The sequence below is a fragment of the Lemur catta genome, chromosome 2 (assembly GCF_020740605.2).
Source record: "Lemur catta isolate mLemCat1 chromosome 2, mLemCat1.pri, whole genome shotgun sequence".
Classification (NCBI taxonomy): domain Eukaryota; kingdom Metazoa; phylum Chordata; class Mammalia; order Primates; family Lemuridae; genus Lemur; species Lemur catta.
Genome location: NC_059129.1, coordinates 146,165,366 through 146,192,967, shown reverse-complemented (window position 1 = coordinate 146,192,967; position 27,602 = coordinate 146,165,366). Strand labels below are relative to the sequence as shown.

The window sequence follows — 27,602 nt, the reverse complement described above, 5'->3', positions numbered from 1 at the left end:
GGCCCCCCCCCTCGAAAGCCCAGTTTAAAACCAAGCACGTCTGGGCCCCCTCCTACGAGTGCTCTGAGGAGATCAGCCCTGGTCACACCAGAGGGGGCTGCAGTAAATCACACTGTCACTTCTAAAGGCCAATATGGGGAAAGGAATATATTTTAAATTTCTTTTGCATTTTCTCTAAGCAGATAAAACTCGGAGAAAATTATTGTTTCTAATTTAGTCCTGCAGCCGAAAGACAAGGAAAAAGACAAATGCACGATTTCACTGAATGAACTGGAAATTTCCATTCAATGTTCTTGAAGGGATGAGGAAGCCTTTCTAACGAGACTGCGGACCAGGCGTCCTGGCCGTGCTTGCAATGCGGTAAGCAGTGCTCTCTGCCTTGGTAAATGTCATCGGCCCCGACCGGCTAGTTGGTGGAGAACCAAAGGCTTTGCTTATTTTTACCACAAAAGCTTGTGATTTGGCTTCCAGTACAAGTCTGAATTTGCATGATGATTCGAATTACTAAAGTTTATTGATTTCAGGACACCATTTACAAACAGAAAGATTTAGAAAATTGCTTCTGTATTCAAACCCTGAGCCTCTGAATGCTATTGATCTCCTAAGTTCATGTTTATATAAACTGGTGAACCCGTGTCTGTTTACAAAACATGCTAAATTACCCCAGCAAAGCCTCACTCACTGCACTTTCGCCAGACTCTTCACTGGCAAAAGCACTGCCCAGTTAGGGAGTTTCCAAGAAAATAAAAAACCCTGGGAGGCACAACTGCAGCTGAAATTGCTCCCTCCTGGCTCTCCGGGGGGGCTGCAGGATTCTGGAAGCGCCTGTCCTATCTGTGGATAAAGATCTTCTGCCAGTTGGGGCCTGTGGAAAACCGGCCTCCCCAGCCAGGGCAAGGACACTTAGCGTCTTTGAGACTAAGAACAGGGGGCAGTGTGGCCAGTTCTGCTGCTGGCTCTGGCCCGTGAGTAGCAAGAACACGAGGAAGCTGCTGTGAGGGAAACACCGTTCCATCCACCAGCCACGGGTGGCCAGACCTGCCTCAGACAATTGCTCCAAAAATGCTGACTTCTGTACCTAATGGTTATAGTTATACTGTCACTATTGTTTTCTCTGGGGACCAAAGAAAGTGGAATCATCAATAAGACCACTTACATTTTAAACTACTATTTAGAGACCTTACTGAGAGGTGCAGAAATGAGCTTAGCATATAAAAAAACTTCATTATCGAGGTGCTCAGTCGGAATAATGAAATGATGCTCAATGCCGTGGCAGCGGGGGAGGAGGCGGGGGAGGGGGATGTTTTCCCTGGGGAGCACCCACACCTTTTGAGTGGAGGGTTCCTTGGCTCCAAAGGCATGACAATCACTAGCCTGAACTGTATGCTGTCACTTTAGAGCGCATGCTCGGAGAATTCCGGCAAGACTGGCAGAGCCCTGGCCTCACGTGGTCCTCACCTGCTGGCGCTGCTGGGGGGTGTGAGAGCCAGTGCGGCGTCTGCCCCCCGAGATGCAAGTGCGGGCGAGCGTGGACCGTGTGTCTGCAGCTGCTGACTCCGCCGTGGCCTCTGACACTGGTCCAGCAAGAGTGTCTCGTGAGCTGAGGGGGGACGAGAGCACGAGCCTCGAAGCTTCCCAGGGTTACTTGTACAACAGGGTCATTGTTAATAAAGTGCATCTATTATTTTTTAAAAACAAATATAACACTGTGCATCCTAAGAAATGTAGATGGATTTTGCAGGTTTTTGGGCTATAGTTTCATTACATATATAGTAAATCTTTTCGCATAACAGATAACACATTGAATTTAAGAAAAATTTGAATAAGAATAGCCCATGCAGGGAAATCAAAAGAAATATAACCCCTGAGCAACAGGGACAGTAACTGAGTGAACTCCATAAAATATCTTATATAAAAATATAACTTTATACAGCTTCATTAAGATGTATTTCACATACTATAAAATTCATCCTGGTAAAGAATATAATTTTTATTTCAGTTTGACTGAATTGAGTTGGTTGTTGGTGACTTTCCCACTGCAGTTGGGACTGTAGCAGCCCTGTCACTTCTGAGGCATTAAGCCCCCACCCATGAAGGGACCGACGCAGCAGTGCTGTTAGCCCAGAGCCCGTCCGGCCACAGGAGCCGCGTGGCCCTCAGAGGGCCCCCAGCCACGCCGTCCACCCTCTGTGCGGAGCTGGGCAGAGGAGACAGCCCCAGCAGAGCTGCCTTTTCCAGAGGAATGTCAGAGGCGTGGCTTCGGATTTATGCCCCGCCGCACTGGTCCCCATTCCTTGGCCCAACTGGAACATCCGGGGGAAGCCAGGCTTCTGGGAGGATTTGGACTTTTGGCCCTGGTCCCCAGCCCGCTTCCCTCCCCCACACCAGCCCTGGCCGAGGTGGAGACAAACACACGGCAGGTGTGCCCTTCACCTGCGGGGCTTTGAAGCATGCGTCCTCTGGGACAGACACAGAAAACTCAAGTGACACGTATGCACAAGTACTGTGACACGTGTGCCTGAGACCCTCGGAAACCCGCTGCAGCTGAGAAGAGCAGAGGGAGAGGGTGAGAGGCTTCCTCATGCACCGATGCAGCGGGCAGTGGCCTGGCCACTGAGCCCCACCCTTCCGAAGGCTGCCCCGTGTCCCCAATGTGCCCCCGCGACCAGCTGGCAGAAGCAGCCCACACATCCCGGTGGAGCCTCCACAGCGGGGCAGACGAGTGGGACTCGGGCTCTAGGGACAGCATCTCAGCCCTGCCAGGGCACCCTCCCCCCGACCCTGTCACTTGCACAAGGACTCTTTTGGCAAGAGAAAGGATGCCATTCTCAGACATCTCTCATTTGTCCATGTACAACCCAGAGTGATTCAGACTGTCTCAGCAATTCCTGCAAATCTTTTTTTTCAGCTGATGGCTCATCAGTATAGAACTTTGTGTTCCTAAGTTGCACCTAAGTCTTGACAATCAGAGAAAATCTCCGCATGAGGAGCTTAGAAATTTGGGGGGAAACAGAAGTGTCCCAAGTCTGCTGGCTCATCACCTAGACCGAAAAGCAAAGAGTGGACTCTCCCGATAGCTGAGAGTCAAAAAAGACTACAGAAAATAGCTGCAGGTCCAGCCAGTTTTTACTGAGTGAAGAATAGGTGAACAAATAGGGAAATTCATGTTTGGTTAAAAAGAGACAAGAACGCATGTTTTGAAGCTTTGGCAAAAAGCAGCAGATGAAACAGCAGCAGGAAGCTGCAATGGTCAGGTTCGTTCCTCTGACGGGGCAGCTCTGCAAACACGGTCTTGCCCGGGGCAGGCGCGGGGCCTCCCGGAAGTAACAAGCTCACTCTCTGGGCAGGGGTTTCCCACAATTTGTGGGGCTACGGGTCCTTTGCGGACGCTGGAGCTTCAACCCACCCAGGACCACACCGGGCGGCCAAGGCCCGTTGGCTTGTCTGTGGCCCGGCCTTGTGGGGCCCTCTGGGGCTTTGAGCACACGTCTGTACCCGCTGTCTGATTGAGAACTTTCCACCCGGTACGTTATTTTTATTCCTCTCCCAAGTGGTTCTCTTTAATTGTCTCAGAGGGATCTGTTTCTAGGATAGTAGAATAAAGTAAACTGGCACAATCTGGAGAGAAAGCTGGAAACCTTCAAAATATTACCACTTACACACATTCAGAAATAAATTTTTTAAAAAGCTGGGGCACACAATACTTTCAGGGTTGGGTCGCTTACTGGTGGTTTAATAGAAATACTACAATAGTTGTATCTGGCATTTTGGTTTTTGAACCTTAGATGCAGAAGGTATGTTAAAAAAAAAATAGGAAAACCTGATTAAATATTTATGAAACATTATACCTGAACCAGTCCCTTGCTGATGATCCCAAAATGTTTTTTCCTTCTTGGAGAACGTGTCTGTCCCTCCACAATAAAAATAATCCACCCAGAAATGGCCCTAGACAAGCTGCCCTGCTGGCAGACAGTCAACGCACGACAGCACCATCCATGACTGTTAGGAAGCCCCAGGGGCAGCCCCACAGCTGGTATCGACGTGGAGGAGTTTTAAATCCTGGTGATAAAATGTGATACAGTGCAGGACCCGGTCCAAGTCCCATCTCGAGGCGTCTCTGCAGGGAAGCCCCTACAGCAGCAGCAGCGAGCCCTGGCTCCGCCTGGCCCCCGTGTGTCTCCAGGGTCAGCGCAGAGGTGGCGGGAAGGAGATGTCTGTCCAGGACGAGGTTCTCCGTGAGCGCAGGATATTAACTAGCAGCGCCTTAATCTTCCTTCTTCAGCTTCCAGACGTCGCACTTCATTCCCGGTGTTTACCTCACTTCTGGGGCAACACCACTCCCCACATCTTCACATCCCTCCATGTTCTGATAGCAAATACCCCCAAAGGCTGACGTGCATTAACGGGAAAAATTAAAGCTAGCAGATTTCACTAACCTCTCAAACCACTCAAAATTACTGCTTTTCCTACGCCTTGTTGGGCACCTCCTCCTCTTATGCTAGAACATGAGATAGTCAACAGAGGCCAGCCCAGCTGCCGACACTGTGCTTATCAAAACTTTCTAGAGCTGTAATCTCATTTCTCCAGGGCCAGTGTTTTACATTTACTAAAATGAGATTATCCTTAGGGTAAATATAGAAAAACCAGGTCTATTAGTCCATAGTAAGAAAATAATTCTCATACTGCATTTCAATATTTCCTGTGGTTTGAGTTTTGTTCAGTAGAGTGTTTTAAAGACAGAGACCCAGGGGTGCGGGAGGCAGGGGGGCAGGGACTCAGGAGTCATCTCCACGTGACAGCCCGATTCCACTTTCCTGTAGGAAGGGGGCCACCCTCTGATCCAAATATTGTCCTCAAATAAATGTGGCAGCCTTCCCATGGCGCCAGTCTGAGCGCACTGCGGACGGCACTTTGCCCAAAGGTGCACCCGGCCTGCACCCTCTCCCTGAGTCCCGCGGCTTTCCACAGAGGGTGGCAGAGTGGGTGACAGTGCCAGAGCTCAAGTCATTTCCAGAAAGGATGCGCCTCAGTAACATGGAGATGCTTAGACCCAAACCGTTTTTCTCCCTAAATCCTCTAAATTCATTATTCCTCCACCTAAATGTCTCTGCAGTGCTGCAGACTTCATTTCTGTGGAACATTCAAGCCGTGCGACTTCCTGCCATTCGTCATAACCCACCAGAGGGAAGGGCCGAGCGGGAGCCCACGCGAGGTCACCAGCCAGGAGGAGGTGAGGTCTCCCACGCAGGACCCTGGGGAGAAGGGAGGGGACCACCGGCTGGAGCAGCAGCCCGACCATGAGAGCTTGGGAAGTGTCAAGGGAAGCGGAGCTGGCAGGGCCGCAGGGAACGGGGCCAGGCCTGAGCAGTGCACGGGGAGGGTGACCCAGCCTGCTGACCCTGGGCAGTTCCAGCAAGGACACACTCACAGCTTCATCGCAGCTTCACTGCAAAAGCAAAATTTCCCCAAAGACAACTTGTCACAGCTTAGCATGAGCTTCAGAATGTGGAAATAGCCTTAATTATACTTCACAGAAATGGAATCCTTGTTTCCTAAAGAGCAGGCTAAATGGATGGGTTCCTGGCCTCTAAATCACGCGAGCAACCCAAAACTGCCCAAAAGTTAAGGGCAAAAATCAGAGGGTTAGCAGGGTGGGGGAAGGGCACAGCTGACAACTCTTAGTTGACCTGGACAGGGAGAACCACCATAAAAAATCCTCTATCAGTAAAAACTACGCGAAAGGGAAAGGAAGAATGAGTCAGTGACGGGCAGAGGGTCTGTCTAAATTCCCAGAGAACTGAGGTGTTGTCTCACTGCTAACTAAGTTAGACACCACAGCGGCCCAGAGGACAGCAGCCCTGGAAGCAGATTCCCAGGACGGCAGCACCTTGGGAACACTCGTGTAGGGAAAGTGCCCTGGGAGCGAGTGAGTCTGCGTCACTGTCCCCACCGGGCATCTCTCTCCGCACGTGAAACAGCCAGATTGCACCGGGTTACATGTGCTGCTGGAGTGAAGACTTCAGTGAGCGTCCAAAATGCCTCAAACTGCTCTGAAGCCCCACATCAGACTCTGACTAAACTAAAGAAAGCGTTAGGGACATGGTCCTCCAGTGAAAAGTCACTGGAACATTAAGCCTTAGTTTGCTTCAAACGAATACCTAAAAAGTTGTCCGATAAATTGTGATTTTTAGGTATTCTCTAAAAGGTACCCAGCCAAATTTTACAAGTTATTCCCTTGAAATCCACAGTGCCTGTAACACCCCCAGGGAATGAGGTAAATGTTCCTTATCCCGTCAACCCAAATGCTGCCCACAGCCTGGGGGCTCTGCAGACGCAGCCAGAAGTTCCCGTGTTCGGAGCCGCAGTCGGGGCTGTCCCATGGTCCCTCCTCACGCCGGCCCCGCGCACAGACAGTCACTCGTTATTTAACAAGCATTTTAATCAAAGGAAATCCACAATGTGTTCACATCATCGTGCATCTTTGGTTTTAACAAATGATGCTTTTGTCTGTTAATACATTTCTACCAAAATAAGTTCTTCAAAATAATGAATGTAAGACACCAGGAGGGTTTGGACCTGGAAACCAACTTCAACTTTAATGCTAAAGTGTGGCAAGAATTGAACTTTAAATCCAAGCCAGCAAGGAGTTTGGCAGGAGGATGGAGAGGCTGGTCCCAAACGCTGGGCTGCACACCTGGCCCCGCCCCGACCCCCAGGCCTGGGCGGACAGACCCCCAGTAGTCCCTCTGGGGCTCCAGTGGGTCTGCCCCTAAAAATTACTCAGTTAAAAAGATATAACTTTTGGTGCATGTTCTCATCATAACAATGTTTTTAAAAACCACATGCGAAAAGTCTGGTAGGGGACACCCCAAAAGCATCAGGTGGCACCATGACAGGTCAGCATCCTTAGAAAATGCCTGTTACGCGGTTATATTGCTTCTAGATTTTCTTTACTCTCCTTAAGAGAATCTCCCACAATTTCTTTCAGAGCAACCACTTGGAGGATTGGGGTCTAAGGGATTTATTACATCTGATTTTGCCATCATTTCACCAATGGTCTGAAGTGTGCCCGGCTGCCCTGCGTGTGCAGCCACATGCTCTGGGCAAATGAGCACGCCTGGGAGTGTCTTCTGGGCATCATCAGCCCCTGCAGGTGAGTTTTATCTTATTGGCAAAATTTAAAAAGCATCTTTGAAGATTTCCCAAAGAGTTGAAAATTTCAGCAAGAAAAACACTCATCAGTCAAGATCATGGAAGCCTGTTACTTGGGAGAACCACGTGACTGAGAGACGAGGAAACCAAGGCACAGGAAAACCCCGGGCCAACATCGGCAGCCTGCCGGGGTCGTGCCCACCGGGATGGCGCCTGCCAGGGGCTTGCCAGGGTCCAGACTGAGCTTCCTTCTGAGAAACTGGACGCCAGGATCGAGTTTCGCGGCTGTCCCTCGGCCCATCCCGGGCAGGACTGAGCTGCACTCGCCGAAGCGTCTGGAGAATTCTCCCTCCAGATGTTGCAGACATGTCCTCCCCGGCTGTGCCTGGATGCTGCGCTTCTTGCAGGTGACCCAGGTTCCGCCACTGTGGACCCAGCGGAGTCTGTGCCCTTGATAAAGCAGGTCCACAAATCCCTAGATGCCCTCTGTGAATGAGGCTCGGACCGCTGGCTCTGAGTCCCCGCGGACGTGACTGCGTTGATGTGACTGTGACCTTCCCGTCTAATCTCCCGGTGCCCGGAGTCGGCCCAGGCCCTGCCCTGGCGGCTGCGGGACTCAATCCGTCACATCCACTGGGCAGGTCACCCTGCTCATCTGTGCCTCGGTTTCCGCATCTGTGCGGATGCATAGAGCAGCCGCTGCCCGGGCGGGGTTGGGCCTGAGGGGCCCACGCGGTGAGTCAGTGTGAACCAGGCCCTGGAGACAGCAAACACCACAGAACATGGCCTGTGGTGACCGGCGTCTCCACAACACGGGGAGTGCTTAACTCGCATGAAATTGAATCTCGACATTATGCTAATTTCCAAGACACAATAAAATAAATCAGCTTCTAATTATTATAAAACGAGAATAAATATAATGATATTCCTAACTAAGTGTCCCAGCTTCCTGCTGCCTGTGTACTGAGGAGGGGACATCAGGCCTGTCCCGAGCCCAGGCCGCCTTCCGAGACGCGGCACCGGGGGCAGAAGGAGGGGGAGAAGCCCACACCCACAGCAGGGACCAGGCGCGGCCGCACGCGGCGAGGCAGGGCTGCGGCAGGACGGGGCCGCACCACTGCACTCGCTGCAAACCGCAGGGCAGGGCACAGGCTGCCCCGGGTCCGGGGGCCTCTGCTTCCGCCCTGAGCAGCTGGGACCTCGCCCTATAGCAGGGAAGGGCACGCCGACGTCACCCAGCGCAGTGGCCGAAGGAGCACATCCCGCCCCATTCCACAGAACAGAAGACTGAGACCCGGCGGCTGCCCAACCCACAGTGAGCACTGGATCTGGAGCTCACACCAGAGCAGCCGGCACCCCCGGGATGGGCAGCACGTTGCCCCTCGTGGGCACTGGGCCCTTCTCCCTCCTGCGGAAGCCGACCAAATGTCCCCTGCCTGGGGACCACTGGGCATCCCTGGTGGCCCAGCCCCGACGAGGGAGGCCCAGTGTGGCACCCTCAGGTGTGAAGACTCACCAGGGACTCGGCCCTGGCGTCATCACAGCATAGGGTGGTGTCACCAGAGGCCCCTCCAACGTCCCCGTAACTGAATCTGTGTGGAACAAGTTCACAGCCCCGTGTCGCACTAAGTCCACGCCGGAGCACGTCGAGTGACAGGGCCTGCAGTGCCCGCTTTTCCCGCGGGTGGGGACGGCTGGCCACAGGCTGGGCCACACTCTCACCAGAAAGACGGCACCCAGGCCGCAGGAATCACCCACAAAATGCTAAAAACAAAAAAGAATCTCAGCAGGAATGTTTCTATTACGCTAATTAGAAAGGGAAGGAAAGAGAGAAGAGAACACTCTCGGAGAAACTCTAGAGCTTCCGTGCTGCCTGTGTCCCGCCTGCTCCGCCAGGCCGACCTCATGGCATCGTCCCCAGAGAGACGGGACTCACACGGGCCGGGAGGGCACAGCATCAGGCCGAGCTTCCACCCCCGACAGCCGTCACAACCACGGCGGCCTGAGGGACATGTCATTGGCTTGTGATCTGTGACGATTATTTCACCACATGCACAGGACTGGCACCCAGCACCCGAGTATTTATTTACAAATGACGACGCCGGGTCACTTCATCCTTGCTGGTCACCCCACAAGCAACACAAAAGCATTAAGTAACCTGGCTTGAGTGTGGCATTGAGTGCCATTTGTCACCGAATGCCTTGTCCTCAGCCCAGCCCCTCGCACGCTGTGCCAGCCTGTTTAAGAAGGCCGGGTGGCATCCCGTCCGCAGCAACAGGGCTCTCGAGGGGGCCGGGGCTGGGGCTGCTTTTAGGTTTGGTTTTGACTCGTGCAGTGTGGAGAGTGGACGACAGCACCGTGGGGATGCCCTGTGTTTTTGCTCCAAGCGTTTAAGTGCCTCTTCCTCCTGACACCCTTTGTGGACAGTAGAGGAGGCACCGTCTCCAGGGGACAAGGTGACAGAGCTGGGAGGGGCTCAGCCACCTGTGCAGTGTCTAGGGAAGTTTGAGTACACACGCCCAAACTGTGTGTGGTTTGCCAGAGGAAAAGCCCGGGTGTGACGCAGAATGCTAGCCCCGTCCAACACGCGTGTGCATGCTGGTCCCTGAACAGTTCTCCTTACAAATTCCTACGGCCTTAGTGCCGTGACGTTGCAGCTGCTGTTTCCCCCTGACCCCCAGAGCTCCTTGGCTGCCGTGAACATGACGAATCCACCCCACCCTCTCTGAGCCTCCCGTTTTCCATCCCTGCTCTGCAAGAGACTCCTTGCTCCCCACCTAAAGGGAGGGTCCCCTCCCGGGAATCCCAGCTTTGCTTCCTGTTGACGGCACTTGTTGCACAGACACCACAAGGCCGAGTCCTGAGACTGTGGCGAGCACAGCCAGACAGCCCAGCCCTGGCTGGAGAGTCCTCGTGTGCAGCCCACGTCCACCCCAAAGCCTCAGTTCCAGGCCAAGAGAAGGAAGCCCCACGTCAGAGAGCTGCTTCCATCTGGCACCAAGTGCTGTGGGTTCCCAGGGAACAGCAGGAGCAAGGCTGGGAGGGACCCACTGCATCACTTCTCTGCTGCCTGATTCCAGCCAGCCCGGCCTGGTCGAGGTGTCTGGCCTGGCCCCGGCCGGGTCACCGCACAGCCCCAAGGCTGGGCTCGGCCATTTCCTCCCCAGCCAGAGTCCTGTGCTTTCCCTGGATTAGACCTAAAATAGGGGAAGTGACACAGACTTTTTTTAACCTTTTGCATGGGTTTATAGAGCATGTGTCATCTTCACTTCCCTCCACGGTGCTGAGCTACAGCTCTTTGAGCAGGTTGGTTCTGTCACCTGCAATCTTATCCCAGGGCTGTCGTCTGCACAAGGTTGGCGTAGGTCTGCTTGTTCCCACCTCATCAGCTCTGCGTCTGCGAAGTCTCTGACCTGCCCCACCCATACAGCGGTCCTCTGTCCTTGCTGTGACATTCGACACCAGGAATCTTGAGTCAGACCCCAGAAATAATGATGAAATCCGTGTGTTTTCCTTTGCTGTTTTTAAATGACTGATTCTGCTGTGCAACCTTTTCAAGGTGAACAAGCATCACACGCTGTTCAGAAGCAAACTCTGAGAAGGGAAGGAGGACAGGCATGGCGTGAACGTTTCCGAGGAGAAACGCCAAGGCCAGCAAGGCCCGCACCTCCCAGCCAGTGAAGCTGAGGCAGCCCCCGCACCCACCTGCTGGGCCAGCCCTGGGTCTGGGTGGCCACCGGGCCAATGTCCTTCCTGCCACTCCCAACCCCAAAAAAACCCATCATTTCTGATTCTGCTCAGAGACAGCAACTGTTAGGAGGAAACGCCATGTGTGAAAATCACAAGTCTGTTACAAAGTCCACCATTTAATTCTCTCATATTTTAAAGAAAACTCTAGACTAGGCCAAAGCCAGCTGCCCCAGCCTGGCCCTGTGTGGCCCCGGTGGAAGGGCAGAGCCAGGCCCCTCCCCAGCAGCACAGGCCACACCGAGAGCCACCCGCAAGCTGGACAGCTCCCCTCAGCCGCCCATTCTGCCCCCTGTGCCCTGCTGGGGCCCCAGTGAGAGCCCCCTCTTGGCCCGGCTCTCTGCACCCGACACCCACCAGGCCAGGCCCTCGGGGCTCAGCACCAGAGCCCCCACCTGGCCCTTCAGACCTGCCTCGTGGCAAAGTCACTGGCTCCATCCAGCACATCAAGGTCCCTCCCGGGTCGCGCTGTGAGTCTCTCTTCTCTCCACCGAGGCCCCTGCTCTCCAGGACGTGCACTCAGAACATCCCCAAAGTGAGCTGTGCCAGGCTGGGCTGGAGGGCACGTGTCCACCTGCAGACACCTGGTCTCGGACAGGCCTGCTCCCTGGGGCCACCGCGCCCTGACAGCCCGGACCCCATGCTGCAGAGTCACAGGCTGCTTGAGGGCTGGGTAGAACTGGGAAACCAGAAAGCATTAGGAGAAGAGGAGGTGAACAAAAAATTGTGACTTAAAATCAAAGGCCAGTTAGATTTTGGCTCTGAAGCTTGTCTGCGTCAGTTCAATTCTTCTTCTCAGACAGCTCTGCGGCACCCCGGGGCAGCTCACACCCCGGAGCCCTCGGGCTCTGCGTCCTCCCCACGGGAGTGGCGGCCTGTGCGCACTGAGCCCACGCGCACACACAGCCCGCCACGCCACGCAGGACAGCCGGTCACAGGAAGCAGAGTGAGAGGGCACTGGGAGTGAGCGCCCCAGAGCCAGAGGGAGACAGAGACAGAGAGTGACACAGAGACAGAGAGTGAGAGAGAGCGACAGAGAGATCAGCCTCTACCTCCCCACCTGGGCTTTGCCAGGGAAATTCTTTGATCATTTCCGTCAGATTCGAGGCAGAGTAAGAAGGGGAAGGAACAGATCCAGAGACACGGGCACAGCCGGGAAGACAGAACCGTGGGCAGTGACGGCCTGAGTGTGGTACCCTCGCTCGCTGACCCCACGGCCTCTCGGGAGCACCCCCCGTCCCTGTTCCTGCCCCTGCAGGAGAGATGCCACATCTCAGGCTACCCTCAGCACTGGCGGCTACGCCCAGCTGTGCCCGCACCTGAGCAGACAGACTGAACCCCACCCTGCCCAGAACTCCTCGGACGGGATGGGACGGGCTGCCCTCCTGACCCAGCGTCCTGCTCAGGCCAGGGGACTCTGCTGCAGAGACAGAGGCTGTGACCCCCAAGACCACCTCCCAGTGAGCCCTGCCCCATCCTGCTCTCGGGGTCTCGGGAGGAGCAGGTCTTGCCTGGAGCCCGCAGACTGCGTCGCCCTGCACGGTATCACGCGGCCACGCACAGGGACACGCAGATGAACGGCTGTCAGACCCAGCCCAGCGGAGACGAGCGTGGGCTCCGGAGGAGACTAGGGCAGGGCTCACAGGAGCCTCAGCCGCTGCTCCGCCCGTGACTTCTAGAGTCACAGTTGGCGGGACAACTGCAGACATGTCTGGCACTTAAGAAATAAAACAAAAAGACAAAGTGGTAGAAATGTGGGAAGAGGAATGGGGATTTAAATTTATATGAGGCCACGAATGATTTTGAAAAATTTCCTTCGGATTTTTGGATACAAAGAAATATAAATAGGATACACAGTGGTTTCTAAGCCTGATGCCAGTGAGGCGTCAGTTAGAATGTATCTACTGAGAACATATCTAATAACAATGTATCTACTAACAATGTATCTGTTAATATTAAGAATGTATCTACTAAGAACACATTTAATAGCAAAATATCTACTAAGAAGGTATCTACTAAGAATGCACCTATAATAAGGTATCTACTGACAACATATCTATTAATAATAAGAATGTATCTATTAAGAACACACCTAATAACAATATATCTTGTAAGAACAATGTACCTAATAAGAATATATCTAATGACAATGCATCTCCTAAGAAGTATCTAATGACAATGTATCTAAATAGAGGTTGGCAATTCATCTTCCCAAAGTTTTCCTTCCATACAGTAGTGTGAAGACCTTACTGGGAAAGGCTCAACAGGAAAAATGTTCGAAAGCCTGTGCACAACATTTTGATTTGCTGCATTTATTGTTCTCTTGGGTTAAAAATGACATGTCTAAGAACTCCTATCATTGGAGAACAGTGAAATATAATATTAATTTAGCAAGTAAAATCAGTGAAGCCATTGCTTTAAATAAAACCCAACTCACTCAGGGACTGACCTTTCGGCAGGAAGAAAACAGCATCGTATTTGGACAGTCCCGGGCCCCACGGACAGCCCCACCTCGCATTCCTCCCAGACTTGGTTATTTTAAAACCTAAATTCTCCTTTAATAACTTAACGCTCTTATCTGATAGTGGGGTGGTAATACTGAATTCAACACGCATAGTCCAGACTTCTAAATAAAGTCACAAGAAACATCAAGTAAAAATGTCCCTGTTTTTTCATTCCCTAATTTAGCACATTGCCTCACAAGCCAAATCTTTAAAACTGGAAAGTTAAACTGTATGAAGTGGCAGGTCGTTGGGCTATTTGTAAAATCAATGTGGCAGAAACTCTGCTGGTGGTCGTAACCCCAGCCCCACCTTAGGACCCCTCCCCTAAAGGACAGCGGCCAGCTGCTCTTGGGCTCCCTCCTGTGGTGGATCAAGAACTGGCCTCTCCTCACACCAGCCAGGTGGCTGCTCCGGGTGTTTCAAGCAGGGTGAAAGTAGGAGAGACGCCAAGAGTAGGAAAGAAGAATTCATGACTCCACCTGGATGATATCTCTTAATAGAAAGAAAGATCCATCCTTGGCAACTCCTTCCAAAAGATAAATCTTTTAAGAATGAACTGATTAGCATAAGCACGTATCTGTGTAGCCAGCGAAGAAAGAACTTAGCAAACATGTGTGTTCAGGTTGGAGCTGTTGCCCACTTTCTATACCCTCAGGCGTTTGCAAAAATCTAATATATACACACCCAGGAGAGACACACACACACCCAGGACACACACACGCACAGGACACACACACGCACAGGGAGCTATTTGGCAGGATCATAGGAGGACAAATAGGATAATATCTGTGAAAGCACAGAAAGCTGGCTCTGGCTTATTTTAGGAAAAAGGGTACAGCGTGTGAAGACAGTTTATTATTATTTCAGGCACCTTAATCCCACGGACCAGATGCATCATCCTGTCACTCAGAAGAACATGCCCATGTTTCCAGGAAATGGCCCCTGCCCATGGCAGGATGGGGGTAAAGAGACAGTTATGAGCATTCAGAGCTGGTAGAACAACCTTGTTCACAAGGTGTCAATTACTGGATTAGTGTAAGCTTTTTAGAGTAACATTTCCAGTTACACGTACTAGGGAGTCCAACTTAGCACTTTATTGATGATTTTTAAATCACTGGCTGGGGCAGTGGCTGGAGGCAGGGGAGTCAGGTCCCCAGGTCTCCTGGGGCTTCCCCCGGGGGCAGTGGTCGGTGTGGCACGTGGCACGGAATCCACCTCTGCTGCCTCGGGGGAGTCCTAGCCAAGCCCCCTCAGGTACAGGAAGGCCGAGAGTCTGCAGGAAGAAACAGGACTACTCAGCACACTGGCATTGACTGCAGGGGACATTTCCAGCTTGCGATAATGGAATCAAGATGAAAATCTACTTATAATAAGAATAATGTATAAAGTACTTTGTATGGGGTTCAAAACATTTTATGAAAACGACTACCGGTAGAGACCAGTTTAACAGAATCTCGAATTTAATGAGTCACTTAGGAACATTAGCCAACCACAAACTAGTGCCATCTTGAAAGGTTATGTTCTGCACATAGTGTCCAGCTACTTGTGCAATATCATGTCTGGATCGAGGGTCACAGTCTTAAAAGGATATTGACCAGCCAGCGGCTGATGGGCCTGGCTGAGAACAGTGGCTCAGGCGGAGACGACTCCTTTCGAGGGAAAGGGGCATCTAGTGAATGACCCTCACTCTACTGACTGACGACATCTCACTGAACCTTCGAGAAGCACTCAGAGCCCTGGAGAGAGCAGGCTGAGAATAGGCAGTGGAGGGACAGGGACAGGGATGATATAGATGTGCTGGGAGGGGTCCTGTCCTCAGATGACCTAAGCGTCCTCCATAAATATGTAAGTGAATGGCCCCTGGAAAACAGAGGATGCCAATTCTTGCTGATTCATTCACAGACACGTGTCGTAAAGATTTCATGACCCTCAGCCTGCATTGAAACAAAAGCTCTCCCAGCACTTCCGTTGACAACCTCCTACATAGGGTCCAAGAAGAACCCTTGCTCTGTGGAAACTGGCACTGGGGCAGGCAGTGGTATGTTCACACCAGCTCCCCTTTTCAATGTCTGAAACGTTACATGTGTTTGTGTTCCACACACAAAGGCCTGGACTGTCTGGAAAGGGCCACGATGTCACATTATGCCATTCGGTTCAACAGAAAAAGCTGCTTCTTCTCCTCCCTCTCCTTCTCCCTCCTTTTCTCCTCTTGTCCTTGCTCTTCTTTTTCTCCTTCTCTTCCTCTTCCTCCTCCTCCTCCCCCTCCTCGTCTTTCTCCTTCTCCTCCCCCTCCTTCTCCCCCTCCACCTCCTCCTTTTCCTCCTCCTCCTCCTCCTCGCAGATGAGCACATCTGAAGGAAGGAGCAGCTATGGTGTGTTGACTGACACTGACCTTCCCTTGGGGACACAAGACTGGCAGGAACCCGGCACCCTGTCCTCATGAGTGGGAGAGGGGTCTGACCATGGCACTGTCGGTTTATTCTTTGAGCAGCCATGTCACTGTAAAGAATAGGACAGTCCCTCTTAAAACAGGTATATTAAGATATTTAACTCGGTTGTTCTTAGACATGGGAGTACGGTGGAAAGCACAATGCAAACCACATTGTATCACACTGTATCAAAGTTCATGAATCCAATAGAAAGGGTAGCAGAGAGTGTTTTTTACACACAGGGAGCCACACTGCCTGGAACCTTATTGCCCAAAATTGGTTATGATCTTTCAAAATGCCATTTATTTGACAGTCCTAAGCCTTCCCGCCATCACAAAATGGAAGGACACTACCCTTTCTCCAAAGGTCAATTTTTAAAATTAATTTTATTTGTACTTCTTTTTTTTTTTCCAAATTCTTGATTACGCAGACCTGCATTCTATTTGGAATGAATTAACATATAACTGAAAACAAAAACATACATACTAAATTCTACTCAATTATTTTCATTCAAATCTCTAAAATTTTTTAAATTATAAGCATATATGTAAAATTCTTTGTTGTTTTGAAATTTCTACCTCATATGTAAAAGTAATTCTTTCTTATAAATCAAAGTGACTGCATCCCATGAAGTCCTTTTACTACAGTTTGATTTCTAATGTGAGGAAGAACATTCCCGTTGTCAGTAGAAATGTGAGAGGAGTTTGTAACAGTGATTCTGCGATGTTACTTTAGATTTACACATTTTCTTAATGTTATAAAAGATGAGGCAGAATAATAAAAGGGCAAGCATTTGCGTGAAATTCCTGTGAAGAGAGACGAATATTGCATGAACGTTAGTAATCAGAAAGTGCTAAGGAGACACCATGAGGAAAAGGCAAGTCCATGTTCAGTTTTCCTGGAGATGAGCCACAAAGGAGGTAAGATGTGAGCAAAGAAAGAAAAAAAGGTAATCGGATATGAAGAATTGAACATTGGCGTTAGGTTCTAAGTTGCCTGTTGGAGCTCCAATGATCGGTGCAATCACAGCACAGTAACATCATGACCTTGGAAAAGATTTGCTGACATCTGTCTGCCAAACACAGACCCCACTAAGGCAACTCCAATCTTCCTGCCCTAAAACTAAAGAAGAGCCCTAAGAAATTAGAATTATCAGTCTACTCATTGCAATAATGCATTTTCTATCATTCCTCAAGGTGCTACAATATATTTATCAGTCCTTTTAACTTTTCATTATACATAACCTTTTCATTGTACATTATCAGCAGGAGCACAGGGCAGAGGACGGACACAGCACCGAGCTCCTTCGAAGGCTGCAGGGAGGGGGGGCAATGCCTTCTCTTCTGCCCCTGAGGGCCAGAGAGGGGCGGGGGAGGCCCCCCCAGGTCCCCCCCAGGGGGCTTCGCAAGTCCAGCTCAATGTCACCCTCATGGGAGAGAACCCAACAGGGTCTCTCCCATGGGTGCTCTTCTCTGCCACAGCTCAGCCCTCAATACCACCAGCTCCTCCTCAGTCCTTACTGGGGAACACTGGAATGACTGGGAATGACTGGTCTGGCAGGGGCAGGGGGGATGTGACTGTCATCTTCAGTCCCTGGTGGGCTGATGTGTGGGAGGGACTGGCCAGGGCAGGAGAAGCCTTGGGAAGTCGGACTATGTTCCTAATCCCCAGAAGGGGCCGACCACTGTGGCTGCGCCCGCCTGGCACACAGGCTGGTGGGCTTGTTTCCGGAGCCTGGGTGACCGCTCACAGCAGGAGACAGACAAACCCCCAACTCAGGCAAGTTCAACTGATACCCCACAGCATCTTTTTGCCACCAAACTGAAGCACCTGTTATTTAAGAAGTAACTACAATCCAACAGACTCAGAACACACAAAATGAAATGGACCTAATAGAGTGTCCCATAGTGTGGCGTTCTGGACCCCGGATCCAACATGCCACAGGCGGCTGGGTTTACCTACAACACGTCAGACTTTCTGAGACTTTGCTGCTGCTGGAAGACTCTTTGCCAGGTACCTCACATGTTAATAGTTTGCTCACTCCCTTTGCTGAAAACTCTGCTCTAGGCTCAGGGGCTTGGTGAGGGGTGGGGTCAGTGTGACCACGCCAGGGCCAGGATGACTGCGGCGGCCCACGCACCGGACACGCTCAGCCCAGGGCAGGGCCCGTGGACAGCTCACCAGCACCCTTAGAGGAAGGATGTGAGGAACAGAAAGTAGGAAACCCCTGTGGAATCTCAGCTAGTGCCAAAATAGAAGTAGTAGCATTCATGGTCAGTATGTTGGCAATAGGAGAAGCAAAGGGAGTTCCTTGTAATTTGGGCAGAAGCATAAAAGAGAAAGAAAACAGATGACAGGGACGAGAAGAAGTAAAGCAAGAAAGGACAAACACTGAGGAAGAAAGAGCAGTGCACATACTGTACTCATGTGCTGCCTTCTCTTAGATGGCAGTTTAATTGGTGAATACATCACATCGTGTCGTACACAATAAAAATCTGAAATAGTTATGGTTCATCAAAAAAGTCATTCTGAGACTGTCACATAAGAATATCTGTTATTTTCACATTTAGAGTAGTTACTTTTTAGCCCATATGAAATTAGGAGTCAAGAAAATATTTATTCTGAAATCTTTCTTTTGGTGGACTACAGTTAAATGCTCCATACACTAACTGTTATTCAAACTTTGAAGATACCCAATGACTAATGGTGGAACCTTGTTCTGTTCCTCAACATCATCAGTTGGGGAAATATAAAGGTGACAGTTCTCATCTTCTATGAATAAACTCAGGCATAAAAGAAAAGTATTTCTTAAGTTTCCTTCTCTAACTTCAAAATCCTGCTGGAAATTTGTTATTCTAGGCTCGTGTCACGTACATGTGTAATAGTGTATCCTTTAATTCAGAAATATATAAATGTTACACTTGACTCCAACCCAGTGTTCCACAGTCTTTACAACAGCCCCCATTCCAAGATTGTGGATTGTTACCAAGGCTTATTTTCATACAGAACTGCTTAGAAATCTGTTCTGTTTAGAGCCCTGGCAACCTATGTTATATCAACGTCCATTTACTGAACAATCTCGTGGGGGCTTGAAGTTGATTATAGCTTTATTTATGGTCTTGATTTCAAATCAAAATTAGAGCAACTCTTCTAAATGTTTGGGTTTTAGACGCCATGCCGATGGGCTTCTCAGTGGGAGACTTGGGGCTGTGCTTCTTTCCCTCCCCCCGAGCCACCCTCAGGCCCGTCTTCCACTGACGAGGGTGACAGGGCCTTCCCCGGGCATCACGCACTCTCAACACGTTTGCAGCGGGAGAGGAAGGGGAAGCACAGGAATTCCCTTGAGTATCCAATACTGAGTGAGAACAACATCCAAACAGGATGGTGCGTGCATTCTGTAGCACAACCGCTCAGAAACGCAAGAGCACTTTTACTTTTGATGTTTCAGCCAGATCAGTATCCGATCCTGTCATGGACTTGCTAATAATGAAACATTTTTTAAAATGTACATGTGGGTAGATATCGGTCTCTTTCAAAGCAAATAAACCCAAACAGGGGTGGGGAAGAACCATTTTGACGCCGTTGTGACCCATCCTCCCGGACCAACAACAGACATCACTCTGCGCCAGACCCCGTGTGAGCAGGCGCTGGTTCAAAGCAGAAATTGGCTGCGCTCTGAGGTAAGAAAAGCGGCGTGGAACTGCAAAGTTCCTCAAGGTCACATAAAAAATAGTGCAAGGAGCTTCCCCTGAAGAGAGAGAAATAATTGCAGGTGAATTTAGAAGTCTCTAGATAGCTTAGTATTCGGGGGCTTTTACAGAGTCTTTCAAAACTTCAGTTTCCTCATCTCTTGAACGTGGAGACGAGACCTTCAGTGAAGTCTCGGATATTAACTTAGAAGAGCATTGATACCGGCAAAAAGAAAAGGTATGAGAAGGGTGGTAGCTTAACTTCAACCTTCTAAGTACAGGCAAAATGCCATTCAGTCATTTCTGAAATGAATCAATGGGCTCTAAACCCAAAGTCCTGGGAAAGGGATCAGAGGTAACATTGTTCCTTGTTGCACCTGAAGAAACGTCTAGGAATAAGCTTACTGGTCGGGCATCAAAACTCATATAGCTACATCCATGACAAAATTGGAGAATTGTGATCCTGTCTGTTTACTCTTTGAAGAACATAATTATGTGTAACCCAAACAATTTATATTAGAAATTATTTCGTAGTCTCAGTCATTTGCAGAAATTAAAAGAAAAATGGACATGGTCTAGCCTTCGAATGTACCTACTTCTTCAAGGAAGAAAATAGACTTGCATCCAAATTAGGGTGTATGAGACACACTTAAGAAGGCCAGCTGCTGAATGGAAGGGACACCAAGGTCTGAGAGACAACCAGATGACACAAAGCCATCAGAAAGTCATAAGCAAAGACACAAAGGGCCTTGTGGTGCCATTTGTAAGAAATGACTTTGGTGGGGAAAAAAGAAAAGATCGTCCCCAAACAAAGCGGGTTCTCTTAGTCTTGAACACAGAGTGACCGAGGTGGCTGCAGCAGTGGCATGCTCTGGCCAGGCTGTGCTCACAAACAGTACACACTTGTCACAGGTAGAAACGACAAATGCATAGTCCCGAGCAGCCTGAGTACCGCCAGAGAGGCTCGTGAGTCTCTGCTTTCTAGATGAGAAGAAGTGGGTGGAACAGAGGGTGCAGGGGTCACTTTTCCCCATGTGTCTACACCGCCCTCCCTGACTTCCCTCAACCAAGCTCATTAACCAAGAGCCAAGTGGTGTGCCCCGAGTGCCGGTGGAAAGCAAAAACCCTAGATAGCAATTTCCAAACACGCCTGAGTGACACAGCACTATAGGAATTGATAATTATGGTAATGACAACCCGCTCATCTGGACCAATGGAATGGCCACCGTCAAAAATAATGTTAATTGTGGGATTAATACATACTGGGCATATGAGAAGGTTTGCCATTAATCCTCATGGCATGCTAAAGAGATACTACGATTTTATCCTCATTTTACAGATAAGGAAAATGAAGAAACTTGCCTAAGGGGACATCCAGCAGGACACGGAGCTGTGGCCCCACCCACTGCATGGGCAGATACTGCCTCTCGGACTTATTAAAGCTCAGAGGGCAAATCTTACAGGGAAGGACACTCTTTGAATAACCATCCCTGGAAACAAGACACTTCCAAAAACCAGAAGGTGATTTGAAAAAAAATAGCACCACAAAAGAAAAAAAAAAAAATCCAGCCTGTTTAACCTCTCCTCCCACTGACCAGCCAAATCTCATTCTTACCTCAAGTACTTTGTAACCCACTAATTAATTCCTGATTTCCTAGATTGGGGAGTGAGTGGAAAGGATTAAAACAAAGTATTTTATGCTTTAAACCTTTCTCCTGGATGCAAAAACAGCAAAGCATTGTATCTGCGAATGGAATTTTAGGCAGAGTGTTCGTGGGGAGGGCAGTGGGTGGGGCGCCAGCCCCTGCACAGGCCCCCACAGGAGGCTGTCACCACCGCAGCCCAGGTGACCCTGGAGCAGTCTCAGAGGCCAGGTGGAGAGTGAAAGCAAACAGCTAAGCAAGGAGGGGCGGGGAGAAGGCAGGAAAGCTACCTCCTCCCAAACCGTTCTAATCACTAACCACCGGGCTCTTCTTTCCCAGGTGCGACCAGTGGTGGAGGCCTCCCCCCCGCCCCGCCCCCGCCAGGCAGCAGGTAGATGACAAACTACTCTTCGAACTTTCAGAAAATTGATGGCAACTGTGGGACCTGCTGCTACAGCCCTGGAGGAAAATGCTACAATCTCATTTTGAGAATTGGTCTCAGTTTCTCTGCACCATTGATGTGCTTTAAGTGTGTGGGGGGTCTGGTTTTATATTACATGCGTGCATGTGGATGCATAGATGTGTGTGTGCGTGCATGAGTGCATACAGCAACTACACGCTGGGGTCCGCTCTGAGAAGACAGAAGGTCTCCAGCCTGTGAAAACTCCCTTAAAGCTTCCACTTGGCAGTTTCTAATCTACAAGTCATTTGTGAGACACAAGGCAGTGACCTGGGCCTGTGCAGAAGAATTTTAGGTATGAACAATGAACTCTCGCACTCCTTCCCCCAGCACTGCTAGAAGAAAAAAAAGGAGAAAGAGAGAGAGAAAAGAAAAGAGGAAGAAAGAACCTAAGAAAAGGAAAAGGAAAACGATCCCACAACTGCTCCAAATTTGCTGAAAAGCAGAAACCGGCCACAGCTCATTTCAACCGTTATTTTCCATACAATAAACACCTTTAGGACAAGTCCCTGGCCACTTAAAGGCGTCTCCCCACCAGAGATGTTCTCTCTGCCTTCGTGTTTTCTCAAGCACTTGTTCAAAAACACATTTAAGTGGAATGTTTTCGTTTCTGGAGATTGCATTCATTATGGTTTTGCAAACACTGCAAGCCCACGAGGTCTGCCCGCGCTGGGGGCTGCAGACACCGGGCCTTGGCGGAGCGGCCACGGTGGCTTGGCCAGCCCGGAATTGGCTCAGCCCCTATACATAGCTCCATGGTTGGCACCGCGCGCCTCGGCCGGGCCCAGGCTGTGGCACAGAACTCGCAGCTAAGAAAGAAAAACACACAGCGGTCAACCGCGGTGACCCACTCGCTCGGGAGCGCGCAGCATCCCTGCGGCCGGGAGGGGCACCGGCCAAGGGCGCGGCGGGATGAGCAGCCGCCTCCTCCCTCCGGTTTCTGACCCGAGAAGAAAGGAAAGCGCTCATTACTGCTCTTCTATTAGCACGTAGGCCAGTGAAAAATCATCTTTATTTTTAATGCCATCTGCTTCTCCTCGGCTCACGTAGACCCTCTGGGAGGATGGGCCCCACTCTGGGCCCCACTGGGTCAGCGTGGCGCACCGCCGAGCGCAGGCACACTGGCCGCGTGGGGCGGCGTGGGCGCCGGTGCGGTGGGTCCCCCGGGGGCGCCGCGTTCCCAGACCCCGCAGGCCCCGCCCACCAGTGACCCCGGGACGCAGGACACCCGAGCGCACCCAAAACTCCCACTCATCTGCTGCTGGCAGGACCCAGAGCTCAGCACAGCGGGGGCAGGGCCGGAGGCAGGTAGGAGTCCCAAGGACGGAACCAGAGGAACCGGCTGCGGGGAAGGGTCCCCAGGAGCCATCGCAGCGGGTGGCCGCACAGTCCCAGGCGCACACGACGCAGGACCCGCCCGGGCCCCACCTGCTCGAGCCCCGCGGGCGAGCGGAGCCACCACCGCCCCGAGGGCCACCTGCGCCCTTGGCCGGGACGCTTAGGTCTGGATGGATCCGGGGACCCAGCCGCGCCCGCGGCGGGAGGCTGCACCGCCCGAACGCCAGGTCCGCGCGGGCCGGGGCTTACCGTGAGCGCCGAGAACCTCTGCGCGGGCGCCGGCGGCAGCAGCCCCGCCAGCAGCGGCAGCCAGCAGAGCTGGGGCAGCAGCATGGTGGCCGGGCGCGGGGACGGCGGGCGACACACGGAGCAGTGGCCGCGCCCTGCGCCCTGGCGAGGCGGCCGGTGAGCGGGTGGGCGGCTGCCGTCCTCTCCCCGCTCCGCTCCAGGCGGCCCAGACCTGGCTGCTCCCTCCGCGCGGTCCCGCGTCCTGTGCGGCTTCCCTCGCTCCTGTCAAATACCCGAGAACTTCCCGGATCCTCCCCGCCCGCCCGCCTCGCGCCCGCCTCCCTCCGCCTCCCTCCCCCAGCCCCACCTCCCGCGCCCGCCGCCCCGCCTGGCTGCGGTGCCCGCGGGGCGAGAGGCCGCCCTGGGCGCGGGTCGGCGGAGGGCGAGGTGGAGGGGCCACGCGGGCTGTGTGTGGCCCGTGGTGCTGCTCGCGTGCCTCCTCGCGCGCACACACATGTACTCGCGCGCACACACATGTACACGTGCGCGCAAACATGTACTCGCGCGCGCGCACACAGGCGCGCCCACCCGGGAGGGCTCCCAGGCCCAGGCATGGGGTGCACAGCGCCCTCCTCCCGCCCCCCAGGGCACTGGCAGGACCAGCCTCCTCCATCCACAGGGTTAACAGGAAGCCTTGGCCAGACCCCAAGCCCCGGGGGTTCTTCTTGACCTCTGACTCTAATGCCACCTGGTCCAGCCCCAAATATCGCCTCTCAGACATGCTGATTGACAGCTGGCTCTCGGCAAAGGCGCTGGAACGCCACACCATCCAGAAAACACTACCCGGGCAGCGCTCTGGCATCTTTATGCAGGTTAAGGTTAATCCACCCCGTGGGGGCCGCAGGATTGAGACCTAAGTCTGACTTGAACTGCAGCCTTGATCCGGCAAGCGCGGGGGAATGCGGCTGGCTGTCGCTGGCGGACACATGTGGCGGCTTTTAAACTGCTCCGTCCAAGTCTGCCAGGTGTTTATGCAGCGAGCACCGATTGCGGAGGCTGGAAACGCGTCCGTGGGGACTGCGTTGGAAACCGAGCGAGTGTTGCACACCCAGGCTCTGGACAACATCCACGCGGACGACATTGCTGAAATAGCTTAGCCTCGGCTTGTAACTGTGCAGGAAAAAGCCTAGTTCTGTCTCACACAGAAAGCCCAAAGAGTGAAGATTTTCAAGAACAATGAATCAATTGATTTGTCAGGGTACTGGGGAAAAAACAAAGCAGAAAATCCAAATCTGATTTTCATCCGGCGTCTGATACGCGGCTTTGGCTATGAATTTGGGGGTGGAGGCTGCATCCGCAAGCTCTGGGACTGGCTGCTGGGAGAGGAAGGCTGTCCTGTTCCAATCTTCCCGTACTGCAGGGCGGGGGGGAGAAGTCCACATTTTATCAGGAAAGTGATGTGCATCGGCAGGGGAGGTGGGAAAGAAACATGCCCCCTCCTGAAGGAGGCCATTCTAAGGAGTCCCCCCACATTCCAGAGCCCAGAGACTCTATTAAGTATTTAAACACATTCCTCCTGGTTTGAGGACTTAGAAGGAAATTATAATAAAACTCTTTAGGGGCTGCTTTTGGGTCCGGAAGCACAGGTGAGCAAGGCAGCTGCAAAGGATTAAGTAAATAAGGATCACTGGTAGGAAACTTTAATACAAATTAAAGAAAAGGTAAAATAAATAAATACTGCATACCACTACTTAATTCTAAGATTATCCTAAGAAGAAAATTTACATTCAAAACTGACATGCCTCCTTTAAAAAGTATTTGCCATAAAAGAATTTTTACTTTCTACTGAGAGTGTCATAAATCAATAGCTGAAATATTTGATATGGTGCACTTTTCTGTAGAACTCAAAAGATTGAAAACATGTTCTTTTGTTCACCCTCACCCACTACAAGAATGGCAGTTAAGGAGTAGCCTTAATTATTTCCATTTTACAGATGAGGAATGAAAGTCAAAGAGGCCAAATGTCTTAGCCGCATCTCCTAAGCACAAAAATCAGAAACAGAATCCAGATATTAACTTGCCATACTGGCAAATCCACTTTACTTCCTCCAGATATGTGGGGGCCGGGGGAAGCGCCTTGGATCCAAGAATCTCAGCATCTTTCATGGATCAACTCCAGAATCCTCTGGGAATTTCAGAAAGATAAATGAAATGTATTTGTCCAAGACTCTGACAGATTGGGCAGGGTTTAAGCCTTCAAAAACCCTGTAAAATCTGGAGAGGTTCACAAGTCCGGAAAGCCAAATTTTAGTTTGTCAAAGATCCTAGAAATGGAATGTGAAGAGATAATCAGGTCCCATTTTCATGGAGAGAGACAATACATTTATTTAAAAAGCTAGGAAACAGTTATGTCTGTCTTTCATTTGTACGTCTCCAAGAAAGTTATTACTGGCACGGTAAGTGTCACGTCAGAAAGAATATAGAAGTAAATTGACTTGGTTCAAAGCGAACACAGGAACTGATCAGCTCGGTCCTACAGGACACAGGAAGACGCTCCCTCCTCTTGCAAGAGCATGTGTGTGTGTCTGCGTGTGTGCATGTGTGTTTAATCAATAAGTGATGCAGCGTCCATTCTGAAAAATGGCCTATGGATCCAGAGTTGAACTTTCTGTCGCTGTGGAAGTCACAGGAAGGAAGAGCAGGAGAAGCTAATCCCTAAGTACCCTGCTGTTCTCACATTTCTAAACGGACTTTTCCTCCTGGGCCATTAGCAAAATGCTTTACCGTGGGTATCGGCTTACTTTTCTATTTATTTTACTATGGTAAAACTGCAAAAGGATTTTATGCTTGTTATAGACATGATATAATGTAATTATTATTTCTGGCTAATTCGTGTTTAGCTAGAAAAATTTTGTCAGCCATTTTCCCACCTCAATATGCAACGCACACGTTTAATCAAATGTCTCTTTGTTGACTCAATGACTTCCAGAAATTTCTCCATCGTCATTCTGAGTGTCAGTGGAGACGACCTCGGAGTGAGGGAGCACTGAACGCCGTCCACACTTGGAGCATGGGCTCCACGCCGCCAGTCATCCATTGGTCTCTAGTTTTACTCACATTTTCTCCTACTTTCTACTTAATCCTGGGAACGGGAGTCTGCACAGTCCCCTTGGAGTCCTTAGGCGAGCTCCGTGCGATTGTCCCTTTAGGCCACCCCGCACTGGGGACCAGGCTCCCTGGAGTCTCAGTCCTCTTTGCTCTTCACTGACAACCTGCTTCTTTCCTTCACTTTGTTCTCTTTGGCTGTGGGAGACCATGCCTGATCCCGCGTGAGTCCCAGGTTTCAGCCTGCGCTCGGCAGCTGCAGAAGCCTGTCAGCCCCAGAGAGAGAAGACGTCCCACCCGCGGTGGGAGACGGCAGGCGGAGCTCGCTGGGCTGCGCCAGCAAGTCCTGTTGGAGGGCGGACAATGGAATTGTGCCTTCCCCACTCTGATATACTTAAGTAACGGAGAACTTGAATTTGTCTCTGTGCTCAATAAAATGGTCTAAACAAGTTTCTTCTTCCTCCTTAAAATGCCCTAGGACAAGTTTTATGACAATACTTTTCAGGCTCTTAACAGAAATTTTTAATAAACAATTGGAATGTGCTGGGTATTTTATACGCATTATCTAGTTAACTCTCACAGAAACTACAAAGGGATCGTTTGACAGATGATAATAATCAGATCCTGGGAGATTAGAGAACTTGCCCAGATTCACACAACTAGGAAGGGCAGGAGCAGAATTCAGCTCAATTTTAAAGTCAGGGTCCAGGATCTTTTGCCCAGAATATTCCACATCTTGGAAACTGCAAGAGAGCCTGTGGACTACAGCGAGGAAACAGAGTTCCAAAATCTGCCGCCCAGACAGCGGATAACCAGTTCTTAGACTTTTGGAATCGTGGACGCCTTTGAGACGTGATGAAACTGTGGGCCATCTCACCCAGAAAAATGCGTGTGCACACTCATCTACTGACTCGCTATTCCGCGTATTCCTTAAGATCTACCCCCAAACACATAAGAAAGCACTTTGCAGTTGTTTTTTACTTATTGACGGTACTTCAATCTCATTCTAGTGTTTCCCAAGTTAAGGTTTAATGTTTCCTAAGAAAGCTGTTTCACAAAGCCAAATACAAAACTGCTACATTCACGGCGAAGACCGTCCCTCCAAAGCTGCCGGGAGACACCTGTGCCCTTCTGAAAGGCCACAGCTGCAGCGTGGGAGAGACATCCCATCTAACGACCAAGCTTGCTGAGGCTGTTACTATCCTTATCCCAGGTTTGTTGAAATCGTTTGTTATCATCATACCCAGCCATGTTTGCCTTTCCATTCACGAAGCAGCTTTTATTGGCATATGAAACTTGCAGACTGT

The 27,602-nt window shown here is 50.9% G+C and overlaps 1 protein-coding gene across 1 annotated transcript in view; it reads right to left on the bottom strand.

Annotated features, from left to right (window-relative positions):
- The window catches only part of SMOC2 (SPARC related modular calcium binding 2), a 136,932-nt gene extending 113,570 nt beyond the window's left edge, over nt 1–23,362 (bottom strand). Inside the window, exon 1 of the mRNA XM_045544735.1 lies at nt 23,212–23,362. Coding sequence (XP_045400691.1) covers nt 23,212–23,295 — 84 coding nt within the window. The 5' untranslated portion in view covers nt 23,296–23,362. The remainder of the gene's footprint in view (nt 1–23,211) is intronic.
- Between the last annotated feature and the right edge of the window lie 4,240 nt (nt 23,363–27,602).